The sequence below is a fragment of the Salvelinus fontinalis genome, chromosome 12 (genome assembly GCF_029448725.1).
Source record: "Salvelinus fontinalis isolate EN_2023a chromosome 12, ASM2944872v1, whole genome shotgun sequence".
Taxonomy (NCBI): domain Eukaryota; kingdom Metazoa; phylum Chordata; class Actinopteri; order Salmoniformes; family Salmonidae; genus Salvelinus; species Salvelinus fontinalis.
In genome coordinates this window covers 7,770,748-7,787,871 of record NC_074676.1, presented here as the reverse complement: position 1 = coordinate 7,787,871, position 17,124 = coordinate 7,770,748, and the positions used below count along the sequence as shown (strand labels likewise).

Here is a 17,124-nt window from a genome sequence, read left to right as displayed (position 1 = left end):
AGACCAGTGTCATCAACCACCACTAATTCACTCATGACAGGCACCATTTAGCTTAAAGACCTGCGTCTTTACGTGTGGTTACACCCATTCTGTGCAAACACACACAGTCAAAGACTTACAGTAAGTCCTGGAATTGTCACCATATGTAGCGAGACACTTAGGCTGTGTTTACACAGCCACCATAAGAACCCAATCTGATTTTCTTTCTATATCCAATCTTTTTTTCTGAACGTCCACACTGTTTTACATGTGATCCATATCAGATTTGCACATTCACACGGATGCAGCCTCAGAGGGGTGGCTGTCATTGTAATGACTGGTCATGGGCAACAACAAAAAAACACTTCAGAGCAAACAAATCTGTTTGAGCGTCCAGACAGAGGTCGCATATGGAAGATCAGGTTTGTATCAGGATTCAGATCCACATACTGTATGGAGACGGTATGAATCGGAAGTCAAAGGCTGTGTTTACACAGGCAGCCCAATTCTAATCTTTTGCCCAACTATTGGCAAAAGAGCTGACCTGATTGGTCAAAAGCAATTCATGGAAAAGATCACAATTGGGCTGCCTGTGTAAACACAGCCCCAAAAAAATCTGATTCCATGTGTGGTTTTTTCGTTTCTGATTACACATTAGCGAAAAGATCAGATAGGTATCAGATATGCAAATAGTTGGCAAAAGATTTGAATTGGGCTGCCTGTGTAAATACAGCCTCATACACACACCAGAGGAGGCTGGTGAGAGGGAGACGGCTCGTAATAATTAATGGAATGGAGTGAATGGAATAGTATCAAACACATGGAAAGCAGGTGTTTGACGTGGTGGAGACCATTCTATTCAATCCGTTCCAGCCATTACTCATTTAAAGTGCCACTAGCCACCACTGGTACATACACTTATCCTCCATGTCCAACCCCAAATCCAACACGCACTCTCTTGCTTTCTCTCGCTCACTCTCTCCTCTTACATGGGGTCGAGGAATGAGCTGGGTTCGTCCAGTAGCAGTATGCGGGCCTTGCTGAGGATGGAGCGGGCCAGACACATGAGCTGCTTGTGTCCGTTACTCAGGACGTAACCCCCGTCCTCCAGCTGGAAGTCCAGCTTGTCTGGGAACTGCTCTATCACGGACTTCAGACCCACCTGGACGACACATAGAACCGGAAACACGGAGGATCTCAATCAACCAATCAATCAAACCAAATAAACAATCAACCAATCAAATGAAATGCACTGACTCAATGGACCTCCGTTAGCAGGGCAAAACAGGCGACATGGAGTCTGATGTGGATTTCAGGTTAGTTCTACCACCGTCATTGTAAGCCAACGCAAATACAGTGCGTGCGTTAGGAGAGCAACTTCACATGAGATATGGTCACAGGGTCAAGCGAAGCAGACTTGCATGTGACTCCTGTTTCCCGTCTGGCTGTGCTTACTATGCAACTACCAGTATGGTGTGGCTATGGTGGCACCGTCACTGCCCTGCTGACACACACGAACACAGCAGCACCTTACCATCAGCATAGCATGTCAGAACGAGGTTACTACAGTATGGTAGGAAAGGGGTAAGCGGGACTCTGCAGTGTACAGACAGAAGGACGGACAGACAGACAGGAGAAAGGTGAAGAGAGAGGGAGGACAGTGATAGAGGGGACCTGTTGTGGTTGAGGCTAGAGTTAGGGTTGAACCGGGATGTGGATATAAAGCTAGGGTTAGGGTTGAGGCTAGGGTTAGGGTGGAACAGGGATGTGTACATGAAGCTAGGGTTAGGGTTAGACCGGAGACCAGTGTGACCGATGTGAATGTCGTGTCTCACCTCCTCAGCCACCCGCCACAGTTCCTCGTCACTGTAGCGAGCGTGTGGATCCAGGTTCATACGGAATGTACCAGTCAGGATGAAGATTTTCTGTCAAGAAAATCAGATATGGGCATACATTCACCATAGCCAAATACCATTGAACATCTGAGCACTAAGTCTAGTTGTGGGGTGGTATTTACCTGTGGCACCACGCCGAAGGCTTTCCTCCAGGTCTGTAGGGTGACAGAGTTCCAGGAGACCCCATCGATGGAGATCTCTCCGTCTGTAGAGGCCAGCCGCAGGAGGGCAGAGAGCAAGGTGCTCTTTCCTGAACCCGTCCTCCCCAACACACCCACCTACACACAAAGCAATGAACATCCACCCGGTTAAAATATCCTCCTACAGTACCGACACAAAGCAACAAAATATTCAGATTATGTCCCTAAAATGTAGATCAAAATGTAGAATACAGATCTTGAGCCAGCCTTTTTACCATGATAAACCAACACTATGTGGAACGGGAGACCACTGTAGAATTAGTAATGGGGAGAAGTGAACTACATGTAGTTCAACCAGTAATTGAACTTGCAGTAGCTTGGTGGTAGTTCAACTAAACTCAAATCTAGGTAGTGTTTTCAGTAGTTAATTGCTTTTTTTTTTGCAGAGCTAACTACTGGAAATACAAAAATAAGAGACGATATTGGGGAAATAGGCCAGAATTTCCTTTATTTTTCAGCATCAGACCTGCCTAATTCTCACTTAAAAGGATAGATGACACGTTCTGTTTACATCTGACTCCAGATCTGTTCTTCGGGTTGTTAGCATATGACGTTTCAGATTTAGATATGCACATTTTCCAGGAAGTAGTTTTGATGTAGTGAACTACTTTTTCAAAGTAACTGTTGTTAAGTCAACTATATTTTTCTTAAGGGTAGATTTAGCGTAGCTTAACTTCTTTCAGTGAGAAGTAATTGGTAACTTGGTAAATTATATTTTCAGAGTAGCTTCCAAAACACTGTGTAGAACCACTCTCCCACAGGCCAGAGCGTCAGTGACAGTTAGGCCATTAACGGGAAGCTTTAGCTAATGGCTAGGGCAGTAGGCTAAAGTGCTGACACTAAGATAGTCTCCCTCAGGCCTCGTTACTAGGAGCTGTATCTATCCTAATTACCTCTCAAGACATACCACAGGGAGTCTGAGTCTCTCTAGCCTCCTAACAGCCCGAGAGAGATTCATATGCCGAATGCCCGCCTGAGAGCAGGACCATCAGCCCCTCATCAGCCGCACGCACGCACACAGAGAGTGACCTACACTCTGTCCTCCTTCCACAGTGAAGGAGAGGTCCTGCAGGACGGAGCGTCCAGCCTCTGTGTATTTGACGGTCAGTCCTTGGACGTCCATGTGGCCCTGGTTGGGCCAGCAGTCTTGGGCGTGGGGGTTGTCGATCACCAGGTCTGTTCCTTTACCACTTCCACCGCTGGGTCTGGGCTCCTCTTGAGGCAGGTCGATGAACTTGAAGACCCGGTCTACCGATCGCATCTGGGGGAATAGGGGATAAAGAGATACGAGAGATAGGAGGGAGTTGTGTGTACGTGTTGTGCACATGTCATGAGAGAATAACAAACAATCTGTAAATAAGTACATGTGTGTTACCTACTACCCTGCAGTGTGTGACGGTATATTTGAGTAGTGAGCTCCCCTCCCTGGTTAATGAGTTCTATTCCCACACAGTAGTGTCAGTCAGTCTGGCAATAACAGTGAATGTTTCCTCTCGCTCTGTGAGCACTAGGAGAACTACATGTCCTGCACTGTGATTAGAAGAATCACTGAGCCTGAACACAGCTCATTTCAACAACAACAATACATACAGTGGGGCAAAAAAGTATTTAGTCAGCCACCAATTGTGCAAGTTCTCCCCCTTAAAAAGATGAGAGAATCCTGTAATTTTCATCATAGGTACACTTCAACTATGACAGACAAAATTAGGGAAAAAAATCCAGAAAATCACATTGTAGGATTTTTAATGAATTTATTTGCAAATTATGGTGGAAAATAAGTATTTGGTCACCTACAAACAAGCAAGATTTCTGGCTCTCACAGACCTGTAACTTCTTCTTTAAGAGGCTCCCCTGTCCTCCACTCGTTACCTGTATTAATGGCACCTGTTTGAACTTGTTATCAGTATAAAAGACACCTGTCCACAACCTCAAACAGTCACACTCCAAACTCCACTATGGCCAAGACCAAAGAGCTGTCAAAGGACACCAGAAACAAAATTGTAGACCTCCACCAGGCTGGGAAGACTGAATCTGCAATAGGTAAGCAGCTTGGTTTGAAGAAATCAACTGTGGGAGCAATTATTAGGAAATGGAAGACATACAAGACCACTGATAATCTCCCTTGATCTGGGGCTCCACGCAAGATCTCACCCCGTGTGGTCAAAATGATCACAAGAACGGTGAGCAAAAATCCCAGAACCACACGGGGGGACCTAGTGAATGACCTGCAGAGAGCTTGGACCAAAGTAACAAAGCCTACCATCAGTAACACACTACGCCGCCAGGGACTCAAATCCTGCAGTGCCAGACGTGTCCCCCTGCTTAAGCCAGTACATGTCCAGGCCCGTCTGAAGTTTGCTAGAGAGCATTTGGATGATCCAGAAGAAGATTGGGAGAATGTCATATGGTCAGATGAAACCAAAATAGAACATTTTGGTAAAAACTCAACTCGTCGTGTTTGGAGGACAAAGAATGCTGAGTTGCATCCAAAGAACACCATACCTACTGTGAAGCATGGGGGTGGAAACATCATGCTTTGGGGCTGTTTTTCTGCAAAGGGACCAGGATGACTGATCCGTGTAAAGGAAAGAATGAATGGGGCCATGTATCATGAGATTTTGAGTGAAAACCTCCTTCCATCAGCAAGGGCATTGAAGATGAAACGTGGCTGGGTCTTTCAGCATGACAATGATCCCAAACACACCGCCTGGGCAACGAAGGAGTGGCTTCGTAAGAAGCATTTCAAGGTCCTGGAGTGGCCTAGCCAGTCTCCAGATCTCAACCCAATAGAAAATATTTGGAGGGAGTTGAAAGTCCGTGTTGCCCAGCAACAGCCCCAAAACATCACTGCTCTAGAGGAGATCTGCACGAAGGAATGGGCCAAAAAAGCAGCAAAAGTGTGTGAAAACCTTGTGAAGACTTACAGAAAACGTTTGACCTCTGTCATTGCCAACAAAGGGTATATAACAAAGTATTGAGATAAACTTCTGTTATTGACCAAATACTTATTTTCCACCATAATTTGCAAATAAATTTATTAAAAATCCTACAATGGGATTTTCTGGATTTTTTTTCTTCTCATTTTGTCTGTCATAGTTGAAGTGTACCTATGATGAAAATTACAGGCCTCTCTCATCTTTTTAAGTGGGAGAACTTGCACAATGGGTGGCTGACTAAATACTTTTTGCCCCACTGTACACATACCGTGCTTCTACACCTGCATTGCTTGCTGTCTGGGGTTTTAGGCTGGGTTTCTGTACAGCACTTGAGATATCAGCTGATGTAAGGGCTATATAAATACAAGGGCTATATAAATACATTTGATTTGATTTGATATGCACTCACACACACTGGGGAACTGAATATCTTCTTACCGAAAAATAAACAAGTAGAGTATCCTGCACAAGCAAAGCCAAGGAGATTCATATTTCATTGAGTGTGTGCTTGTGTTACTGATGACTGATCACTGGTAATGTGGTATGTGAATGCAAATACAAGTCTATTTGCCGTGATGCTAGTGATGATTGATCAAAACTGTGTGTGTGTGTGTGTACATACCAGTCCGTCCACAGTGATGCTGGTAATGACAGCCCATTGGAACGTCCCAAGGATGAGCATGGCTAAGGCTACGATGATGCCAATCTCCCCAGGCTTGTCCTCTGTGGAATACACACACATTATCAATGGGCAGTCAGCAGTCACACACATTACCATTTGGCAGTCAGCAGTCACACACATTATCAATTGGAAGTCAGCAGTCACACATTATGAATGGGCAGTCAGCAATCACACACATTATCAATGGGCAGTCAGCAGTCACACACATTATCAATGAGCAGTCACACACATTATCAATTGGAAGTCAGCAGTCACACACATTATCAATGGGCAGTCAGCAGTATCACAAACAAAGTATCACGCATGCACTCACACACTGGTAATAGCACACTTCATTTGCGTCCTGACGTTATACACACACAAACGCACAGATGTCAATGAAAGTGAACGCTGTCAAATTACCTCTAAATTCACTCCCAACATTAACACTGGGGTCCATTGAGACATTCTCTGTCACAACACTACAGGTGCATGCAAACATACTGGCATTTATGCAGGTCTAAAGTAAATATGTGTACATGCAATGCAACCTGCATCTCCTAACTATGTCCCAAACTTATTTGTAAGCTGTCAAAATGGTGTGTGTGTGTGCGTGTGTGTGTGCGTCTGTCTGTCTGTCTGTGTGTGTCACTCACGGTTGGTTCCCACGGCGATGAAGACTGCGGCGGAGAAGAAGAAGACGAAGATGATGTCACAGCGGAAGAGGAACCATCGCAGCGTTGCGAGGTAGTGGAACCAGGTGGCCGTGTGGGTGTTCAGGGCCTTGTGGAACAACGTCTCAAAGTAGGACTGACGACCAAACGCACGTATAGTCCACAGACCCTTCAGAGAGATGATGAGGTGGGAGAATATAGGGCTACGGGCTGGGAGGAGGGAGAAAGACAGAATGAGAAAGAGAGAGATAAAAAGAGTGTGTAGAAGAAGAAAAACAATGTATCAAAGGGGGAGAGAGATAAAGAGAGGAGGCAAGTAGAGAGATAACGAATGGAGAGAGGCAGGAAGGGGGGAGAGAAGAGAAACACAGAAGCATTAGTCAATCAGTCACAGGAGGTCCGACATAATATCTATGTACTTCTTCACCAAAACGCATGGTTGATGTGGACTTGTTGACGGAATTTCAATTCACTTCCTGGCCCCAACCCTGACTTACAGTACGCCACATAAGCTAGAAAACATCAGAGTTTGCTGTTTCAGAGGGGGCATGTTTATGTAAGGAGTCACCAAGAGTCAAAAGTGTACCATGCTTCAACTCTATGTGCCGGGGGTCCTGTGTGAACTTAAGTATGCTCCCTCTAATTCTCTCTCCCTCTCTCCCTTCCCTCCAGGATGACCTGAGCCCTTGGACCATGAACCCTCAGGATTACCTGGCCTGATGACTCCTGGCTGTCCCCAGTCCACCTTGACTTGCTGCTGCTCCAGTTTCAACTGTTCTACCTGCGGCTATGGAAACTTGACCTGTTCACCAGACGTGCTACCTCGTCGCGGACATGCTGTTTTCAACTCGCCCTCTCTCTCGCTCTCTCTCTCTCTCGCTCCCTCTCTACCGCACCTGCTGTCCCGACCACCGAATGCTTGGCTATGAAAAGCCAACTGACATTTACTCCTGTTGTACTGACCTGTTGCACCCTCTACAACCACTGTAATTATTAGTTGACCCTGCTGGTCATCTATGAACGTTTGAGCATCTTGAGGAACAATATAGCCTTAATGGCCATGTTCTCTTATAATCTCCATCCGGCACAGCCAGAAGAGGACTGGCCACCCCTCAGAGCCTGGTTCCTCTCTAGGTTTCTGCCTTTGTAGGGAGTTTTTGCTAGCCACTGTGCATTGGTTGCTGTTTGGAGTTTTAGGCTGTGTTTCTGTATAAGCACTTTGTGACATCTGCTGATGTAAAAAGGGCTTTATAAATAAATGTGATTGATTTGATTGATACGAGACAGTGTCACAACAGTTAAAGAGCACACAGTATTTTCTCATGCCACATTGTATAAAACCAAGGCTCTTGTTATGAGATTAACCTTGACGTTTCTCCTGCACAGACAGTAGGAAATACAGATCAGTTTCGTGATTTACATAAATCCACTGAAAACCCACATGAACACGGTTATATTAACAGGATTCCACTTTTCATGTAGCCTCATTTTGACCAGCTAATAGCCTAACCACCAATCAGGCAACCTTTTGGACTAAACGTAAAAATTCTGTTGCTGCTGGATAATTTGCTACGACAATACAAATTAAGATCCTACACCTGTATCTCTTGTAACAGTCTGACATGGACAGACAGGCAGGAAATTGACTAAATGGAAGGAAGGAATGAAGCTGACAGCCTCTCTGCTCTCCAGTGGCTTTGATCACAAACAGGTGAGTGAAACCCTCTTTCTTAGGGGTGTTATTTGAATCTACGTCGATGTATATGGATCTTTAAGGGCCTCTTTCCGCTAATAAAGGACAAATGTAGAACATGACAGACATACATGAGAATCTGCGTGTGTTTTGTCCATAGGGGACAGGGAGAGAGTCTGTGTGTGTTTGTGCGTTTTGTCCAGGAAGGAATAGTTACAGAGAATGTGGGTGTTTTGTTCAGTCGTGCGTGTTTTGGGAAAGGAAAGGGAAAGGGGGATATCTAGTCACTTGCACAGCTGAATGCATTCAACTGAAATGTGTTTTCCGCATTTAATCCAACCCCTTTTAATCAGAAAGGTGCGGGGGGCCTTAATCGGTGTCTACGTCATCGAAAAGTTGTCGTTCGGGGTTAACTGTGTGTTTTGTCTAGTTGTGTAGTGGGAAAGAGTTTTGTCCTTTTGGGGACAGTGAGTCCGTGTGTGTTCAGTGAGGGACAGTGAGAGAGCGATGCCAGGATGGAGCCAGAGGAAATCCCTGATCAGATTTTCACTCCGACCCCTTCGTGCTCTCCATGGCTGCGGGAAGGCCTTGTTGTTGCCATCGGCGACACACTCGGAATGACAGGATCAGGAGGAGTAATGTCGGAATGTCCCAAGCCCCGGCACGGACACACACACACACACTTCTTTCTCACTATGTAGGTTAGGGGGGAATGTATAACCCTTACTTGCACAGTACAATGTAACTTCTGGAATAGTTCCAAAAGTGTAAACACTGCCCGTCTTTCTCGCCAATCAAGACGAATCACGCACACCTCCAGTATTTGAGAGTTCTCCATCCCCAGCCCCACGTTAATCTGTCAACAGCCCCATCCAATCCCCCTCCCAGTCTCACCCTCAGCCTCCAGTTGTTTGAGCTGCTGTCCCGTATGCAGAAAGTACTTCCTCAGAACCACGAATATGACGGCCAATGGGATCGCGGCAATGAAGATGTACGGCCTCATGATGGACACAGTAAATATGGCACCCAGCACGATCAGAGTTAACTAGAGGGAGAGAATATGAAAAAGTCACAGAGAGAGAGAGAGAGATAGATTGAGACTGAGACGGGCAGAGCAGCCAGTCACCTACCTGGATGAGGTCAAACAGTGCAAGGGGAAGCATGTCGTCGATGGTGGCCATGTCTTTAGTGAACCTGTTCATGATCCGACCTAAAGTACAGGGCAGAAAAACACACGCATGGAGAATTGACTGGCGCTGGTATTCCTACTGACTAACTGAATGGCTGACAGACTGACTGATTGATGTTTAGGCTGTGAGATTGCGTAGACAACTGACTGATAACTTAGCCATTAAAGTGTTCAGATACCGGTAGATGCATGTACACTATGTATCTCTAGCTGATACATAATCCTTGGTTAAGCCAGGGGTTTCAGCAGCGGCGCTCACCGGTCTTCATAGTGTTGAGTACGGCCATGGGGGCCCTGAGCACAGCGGTCAGCATCTGTTCATGCAGCCTCTTGGACACGGTCAGTAAAGTGTGGACCAATGGCAGGCCTCTGAAGAACCCCAGCGCCAGAACGCTCTCCGACGTCGCCACGTAGATGTAGATGATGTAATAGGCACTGGTCGGCGTAACGATGACTGGCTTTTGGGCGGCGGGTGACGAGGCGTTGGCGTGTTGCTGGTCTACGTAGTTCGGCGCCGACGGGTTGGCCTCCTCTGTCCAGATCTTACTGGGAGGGAGAGAAGAAAGCACAATGGTTACAATGGTGTCTGAATGGTGGTCTTTTGTTTGAGTACTGCACTTTGTATTGGGGTGTTTATATGTTATCAGGCTGATCTTGGTGTCTTGTGGTGGATACTACTTGTTCACAATTGATTGTAGGCTGATCATCCTAGAGCCTTGTGATGAATATTACACGTAAAAACAGATAACAACTTACTCTGTGATAAGAAATATCCCCAGGACAGAGCCAGCAACCTACAACACACGATAAACACAGTTAGACTGAGGGTGGCACCTTGCATTGTAATTATATTGTCAATAGGCAATATAATTAGGCAATTATGATCCAACAGAGACCCTGTAGTAGAAAGAGGAGGAAGGGAAGCGCTACTAAGGTACACAATAGTACATTTTGGGACACAGAAGGTGCTCTTTGGTAAAAGGGGTGAATTGGTCATCAAAAGAAAGGAGGACCAAGGCACTCTTCATATAATTAATTAAAATGCCTTTATCTGTATGGCATGTTCAATAGAAACAACGTTTTAAAAATATAGCATCTTCCTTCTAATACAGTATTGTTATGGGTTAATATAGCATCTTCCCTCTAATACAGTATTGTTATGGGTTAATATAGCATCTTCCTTCTAATACAGTATTGTTATGGGTTAATATAGCATCTTCCCTCTAATACAGTATTGTTATGGGTTAATATAGAATCTTCCCTCTAATACAGTATTGTTATGGGTTAATATAGAATCTTCCCTCTAATACAGTATTGTTATGGGTTAATATAGAATCTTCCCTCTAATACAGTATTGTTATGGGTTAATATAGCATCTTCCCTCTAATACAGTATTGTTATGTTAATATAGAATCTTCCCTCTAATACAGTATGGTTATGGGTTATTATAGAATATTTCCTCTCATACAGTATTGTTATGGGTTAATATAGAATCTTCCCTCTAATACAGTATTGTTATGGGTTAATATAGAATTTTCCCTCTAATACAGTATGGTTATGGGTTATTATAGAATATTTCCTCTCATACAGTATTGTTTTGTTTAAGGCCAGGCACAACACTCTAACAGGGCAATTTTCTTCCCCTTAATCATATTACACTTTTTACCAGTTGAATGTAGACACAGATATAATACTTTTTTGCACTACAATTTTTCAGAAATATTTTATTAAAATTAGCAAATTATGTGATTTCTCATTAAATATGCACCTAAGAAAGGTACGTCAAATATTGGCCATATATCACAAACCCTCGAGGTGCGTTATTGCTATTATAAACTGGTTACCAACAAAATTAGAGCAGTAAAAATAAATGTTTTGTCATACCAGTGGTGTACGGTCTGATATACCATGGCTGTCAGCCAATCAATCATAAAGGGAAATAATGTCTGATCTAGAATGCCCTTCAAGCAAATCAGAAACGAGTATTCAACAATGGCGTAGCATAATATAATATATATACAGTATATAGTTCCACTCCATTGCACATTATCCATTGTAAATTGTTTATACATCCGTATCATGCATAAAAGGTGATTCTGACTCTGATATCCTCTAATACAGTACTTTTATTGTTTAGTATAGTATCTCCAAGACAGGGATTATCTCATGCTATCATTTACTACCGTTTCTTTACCTCTACAGCGAAGACGAGGAAAATGAAGATGAGGACGTAGACGAGGTTCCTGTTGGTGAAGATGTAACGCAGGTAGGTGTTCCACGACGTCGTCTCGAACACGTTCTCACGCTCGTCTGCAAAGCATTGCTGCAAACAGACAAAAGATGCGTGTCGAACGAAACGCTCAAACCTGGCTGTTCTTTGTGTTTTATCTTCAAATGTCTCTTTTCAAACTTTGTTTTGAAAAAGGTGGTTCACACACTGGTGCACTTTCTGTGACGTACCCTGGGCTATTCCTTGACCCTAACCCTAACCCTAAACTTAACCCTTACCCTAACCTCCATGTGCTCATGAAGACCAGCGGTTACAGAGGAGAATATCCAACCTGCCTTGAACCCGACCAGCTCCCTTCACTGAACCTACCTCCATGTCCTGCTCGTCCACATCCTCGCTGATGTCATAGACACTATCTTTGGACAGGCGTCGTGCGTAGATGTCCAGCTCAGAGGCCAGCTCGCACTGCGGCGTGATGGACAGCTTCTTCCTGAAGGACGTCTGGAGCTGCTCCCTCCTGCCCTCCCCCCGGGCGTTGGTGATGAACTGCAGCACAGACTGGCGGCGCTGCCCGCTCAGGTGCTGCAGGCCATGATGGTACTGGTTCCCCCGCGGCAGCGACTCTTCAATCTATGATAAATAATAATATAATATATGCCATTTAGCAAATGCTTATTAGCAGATGCACCTCATTTAGCAGATGCACCTCATTTAGCAGATGCACCTGCAATCAAATCAATGGATCAGTCAAGCGCACAGGATACAACATAGTAGTGTACACAGTGCAATGAAATGCTTACTTGAAATGCAAGCTCTCCTCTCAAACAGTAGAAAAACAGCACAATAAGAATACTTTGAGCCGGTTTCCCAGACACAGATTAAGTTTAGTCCTGGACTAAAAAGTATTTTCAACAGAGATTCTCCATTGAAAGCATTGCTTTGTCCAGGACTAAGCTTAATCTGTGTGCAAGAAACCTCCCCTCAGTCAAAGAAAATAAGTAGAGAAGCAGCCTCACCTGATCGTCCTCGGGCACCACTGAGAACTTCCTCTCTGACAGCTCTCGCACAGCATCCTCGATAGTGGTGGACCCGGGTGGAGGAGCCTGGGCTTTCTGTGGCCCCGTACCGATGAAGGAGAATTTACGGGCCGACGCTAACGGATTAAGGATAATTGACTGTTTACGTTTTTCCACTGCTGTGAGACCGTCGCCCCCGGCAACGGTGATGGCTTGAGGGCCATTGTTTGTACAGATGATCGGTGGCGGGGGCTGGCGGAAGGACTGGTGGATGGGTTCGGGGCCACGGAAGACGGCGGATTCATCGATAGAGACGCGTCGGAGGGTCTCGGTGAGGATGGAGCTGCGGCGTTCGGCGTTGATGTTGTCGTAGGCCCCCAGGCCCAGGAGCAGGGAGCTGAAGTCTGGTCTCTTGGCCTGCAGCTCGGAGAAGGAGCCGTAGAAGTAACACACGCCGTTGTGAAGCAGAAGGATCTTGTCCGCTCTCTTCAGGTGCTCCAGCTTACTAGTGACCACGATACGAGTCTTGGAGGACATCAGTTTACACAGACACCTGGCAGGAGAAAACACATGTATCCCAAGTTTAGTTTATCAAACTTTACTTTAGGCATTTCTGTTCAATCATGTGCTTGCCCTCATTTCTGGGTGGGAAGATGCTGATAACACAAACATCAGAAATTAGATCAAAGGTCATGAATGTCAGACAGGAAGTTACATTCCCATGAAAAGCCCTTTGATCGACCAAAATAACGTTTCACCAACTAACCCAAGTTGTCAGGAGGTCAAACACAACAAGAAAGACACAACCTTGACTTTAACCTTCTCTCCTCTCCTTAACCATTCACCCTGCTCATTCCACCCAGCCCAGACCAACCCTCCCCCATCCTCCAGGCCCCGGCCAATATGAAAGCCTCAGTGTTGAGCCACAGACAGACCTCTCAAAGATCTCTTTCTCAGTCACAATGTCCAGGTGGGTAAAAGGTGAATCCAGTAGGTAGAGGTCGGCGTCTTTATACACAGCTCTATAATAGCCCACACAAACACACAGAGAAACACACAGAGAAACACACACACACGGAAACGTGAATGGAAAAAAAGTCATAAATTAAATAGGCTTTTAAATGAGGAGGTTAAGTCCCTGTGGGATTCAACTCAGTTTAAGTGATACATTTACTATGACATTATAACCAAACTGACAATTATGTATTTTGTTAAGTGGGAGCAAATGGGCACCCAATACAATAAAACCAATAAATAATGAATATGTCGGAACATTGGAATATACAGTACCATTGATAAGTTTGGACACACCTACTCATTCAAGGGTTTTTCTTTATTTTTACTATTTTCTACATTATATAATAATAGTGAAGATTTCACAACTATGAAATAACACATATAGTAACTAAAAAAAGTGTTAAACAAACCAAAATATATTTTATATTTGAGATTCTTCAAAGTAGCCAGACTTTGCCTTGATGACAGCTTTGCAGACTCTTGGCATTCTCTCAACCAGCTTCACCTGGAATGCTTGTCCAACAATCTTGAGCACTTGTTGGCTGTTTTTCCTTCACTCTGCGGTTCAACTCATCCCAAAACATCTCAATTGAGTTGAGGCCAGGTGATTGCGGAGGCCAGGTCATCTGATGCAGCACTCCATCACTTTACTTCTTGGTCAAATAACCCTTACACAGCCTGGAGGTTGTGTAAACAAATGACAATAACACTAAGCGCAAACTAAATGGGATGACATATTGCTGCAGAATGCTGTGTAGGCCATGCTGGTCACAACTCCTCCTCCATGCTTCACGGTGGGAACCACACATGCGGAGATCATCCGTTCACCTGCTCTGCGTCTCACAAAGACACGGCGGTTGCAACCAAAAATCTCAAATTTGGACTCATCAGACCAATGGACAGATTTCCACTGGTCTAATGTCCATTGCTCGTGTTTCTTGGCCCAAGCAAGTCTCTTCTTATCATTGATGTCCTTTAGTAGTGGTTTCTTTGCAGCAATTCGACCATAAAGGCCTGATTCATGCAGTCTCCTCTGAACAGTTGATGTTAAAATGTGTCTTTTACTTGAACTCTGTGAAGCATTTATTTGGGCTGCAATTTGAGGCTGGTAACTCTAATGAGCTTATCCTCTGCAGCAGAGGTAACTTTGGGTCTTCCTTTCCTGTGACGGTCCTTATGAGAGGCAGTTTCATCATAGCGCTGACCTTCATGTCTTAATATAATGATGGACTGTCCTTTCTCTTTGCTTATTTGAGCTGTTCTTGCTATAATATGGACATGGTCTTTTACCAAATAGGGCTATCTTCTGTATACCATCCCTACATTGTCACAAGACAACTGATTGGCTCAAACGCATTTAAAAGGAAAGAAATTCCACAAGTTGACTTTTAAGAAGGCACACCTTTTAATTGAAATGCATTCCAGGTGACTACCCCATTAAACTGGTTGAGAGAATGCCAAGAATGTGCAACGCTGGCATCAAGGCAATGGGTGGCTACTTGAAGAATCTCAAAAATAAATATATTTTGATTTGTTTCACACTTTTTTGGTTACTACATGAATCCATAGGTGTTATTTCATAGTTTTGATGTATTCACTATTATTCTACAACACAGAAAAAAAACAAAGAAAAACACTTGAATGAGTACTGTAGGTGTGTCCAAACTTTTGACTGGTACTTTACATTAAGATGTAATGTGTAGTAATGAAGTTAGGTTGAGGCTGCAGAAGCAACAGAAATAAAACAAATCAGATCATAGAACACCACAGTTACAGGAGCTGAACTAACAGCCAAATGAAAAATGAAATATTGATTCGGTAGTAATCATCTTTTTAATAGGGCATTATGACCATTAGGATGCACTATCCATGCATACATACACTGTCCCATGACAGCAGTCTCGTGTGCAAAACAACACCAGATGCATTCTGCCTTCAATAGTATCAAAATCAAATCATGCGCCGAATACAACAAGTGTAGACCTTACAGTGAAATGATTACTTACAAGCCCTTAACCAACAATGCAGTTTTAAGAAAAATAAGTGTTAAGTTAAATAATTAAAGAGCAGCAGTAAAATAACAGCTGTGAGGCTATATATACAGGGGGTACCAGTACAGAGTCAATCAATATGCGGGGGCACCGGTTAAGGTAATTGAGGTAATATGTACATGTACTGTAGTGGGGCAATGCAAATTGTCTGGGTAGCCGTTTGTTTAGCTGTTCAGGAATCTTATGGCTTGGGGGTAGAAGCCTGTTTAGAAGCCTCTTGGACCTAGAGTTGGCGCTCCGGTACCGCTTGCTGTGCGGTAGCAGAGAGAACAGTCTATGACTAGGGTGGCTGGAGTCTTTGACTATTTTTAGGGCCTTCCTCTGACACCGCCTGGTATAGAGGTCCTGGATGGCAGGAAGCTTGGCCCCAGTTATGAACTACCCTCTGTAGTGCCTTGCGGTCGGAGGCCGAGCAGTTGCCATACCAGGCAGTGATGCAACCAGTCAGGATGCTCTCGATGGTGTATAACTTTTTGAGGATCTGAGGACCCATGTCGAATCTTTTCAGTCTCCTGAGGGGGAATATACTTTGTCGTGCCCTCTTCACGACTGTCTTGGTGTGTTTGGACCATGATAGCTTGTTGGTGATGTGGACACCAAGGAACTTGAAGCTCTCAACCTGCTCCACTACAGCCCTGTCGATGAGAATTGGGGTGCGCTCGGTTCTCCTTTTCTTGTAGTCATGTCACATTCCATTGACCTTTCCATTTTAGAAAGTACCTTAAGTACCGGAATACACACCATCCATGCATACACATAACAGCAGTCTCATGGGCAAAACACCACAAGATGCATTCTTCCTTCAAGAGTACTATGTCACATTCCACTGACATTTCTGTGCTATAGCATTTCAAAGCCATAACACGAGTAATGACTTTAATAAAAATCAACCACAGTGGTCTGCCAAGTACCGTAGGTTATATATCTTCAGTGTTGAATGAGTGTTGCCACAGGTCGTACACGCTGAGAGACAGGTGTGTTTGTGTGTGGTGTGTGTGTTTGTGTGTGGTGTGTGTGTGTGCGTGCGTGCGTGCGTGTGTGTACCGGTACGTACCTGGCCAGGCCTATCCTCGCCCTCTGACCTCCACTTAGGGTCACCCCTCCCTCCATAAGGGGCGTCTTGTCTTTCTCCGGCAGCAGGGCCAGATCCTGAGGGGAGAGCAGGGGAGGGTTCGATAAATGTTTGAGACATAGACATGCACACCCACACACAAAAACAGAAACATGAAAGGTAGGGGAGCTGGAATGTCAAAGCACTAGTAAATGTATCGGGGAAAACAAAGAGAAAAGTTCAGTGTTAGTAGACATAACAGACTGAAATGGCAGCTACAAAAATATAAACAAACAGTTCGTTTATGTCGTTTACTCCTGAAAGGTTGTTAACAAACTGGGCACTGAGTCAGTTCAACATCCCCTAGTTTTTCCGTGTTTAAATGTGAAATAAAATAACCTGGGGCCTGGTTAAAAGATGATCTACAGTACTGTGTGACAGTTATACAACTGAGTTTTGCAAATCCAATTCCAATCTCATATTGGTATACAGCTGCAAAGCAATCAAATCACATGTACTTAAAGCTGCAGTT

At 44.5% G+C, this 17,124-nt stretch overlaps 1 protein-coding gene across 1 annotated transcript in view; it reads right to left on the bottom strand.

Annotated features, from left to right (window-relative positions):
* LOC129866715 (cystic fibrosis transmembrane conductance regulator-like) overlaps nucleotides 1–17,124 on the bottom strand; it is a 41,972-nt gene that overhangs the window by 2,504 nt on the left and 22,344 nt on the right. The window contains exons 13-27 of the mRNA XM_055939547.1: nucleotides 16,596–16,690; nucleotides 13,409–13,495; nucleotides 12,474–13,026; nucleotides 11,827–12,087; nucleotides 11,422–11,550; nucleotides 9,984–10,021; nucleotides 9,487–9,773; nucleotides 9,169–9,248; nucleotides 8,933–9,083; nucleotides 6,328–6,555; nucleotides 5,633–5,733; nucleotides 3,108–3,335; nucleotides 1,997–2,152; nucleotides 1,815–1,904; nucleotides 969–1,141 (exon numbers count right to left, since the gene is read on the bottom strand). Of these exons, the coding sequence (XP_055795522.1) occupies nucleotides 969–1,141; nucleotides 1,815–1,904; nucleotides 1,997–2,152; nucleotides 3,108–3,335; nucleotides 5,633–5,733; nucleotides 6,328–6,555; nucleotides 8,933–9,083; nucleotides 9,169–9,248; nucleotides 9,487–9,773; nucleotides 9,984–10,021; nucleotides 11,422–11,550; nucleotides 11,827–12,087; nucleotides 12,474–13,026; nucleotides 13,409–13,495; nucleotides 16,596–16,690 (2,657 nt within the window). The remainder of the gene's footprint in view (nucleotides 1–968; nucleotides 1,142–1,814; nucleotides 1,905–1,996; nucleotides 2,153–3,107; nucleotides 3,336–5,632; nucleotides 5,734–6,327; nucleotides 6,556–8,932; nucleotides 9,084–9,168; nucleotides 9,249–9,486; nucleotides 9,774–9,983; nucleotides 10,022–11,421; nucleotides 11,551–11,826; nucleotides 12,088–12,473; nucleotides 13,027–13,408; nucleotides 13,496–16,595; nucleotides 16,691–17,124) is intronic.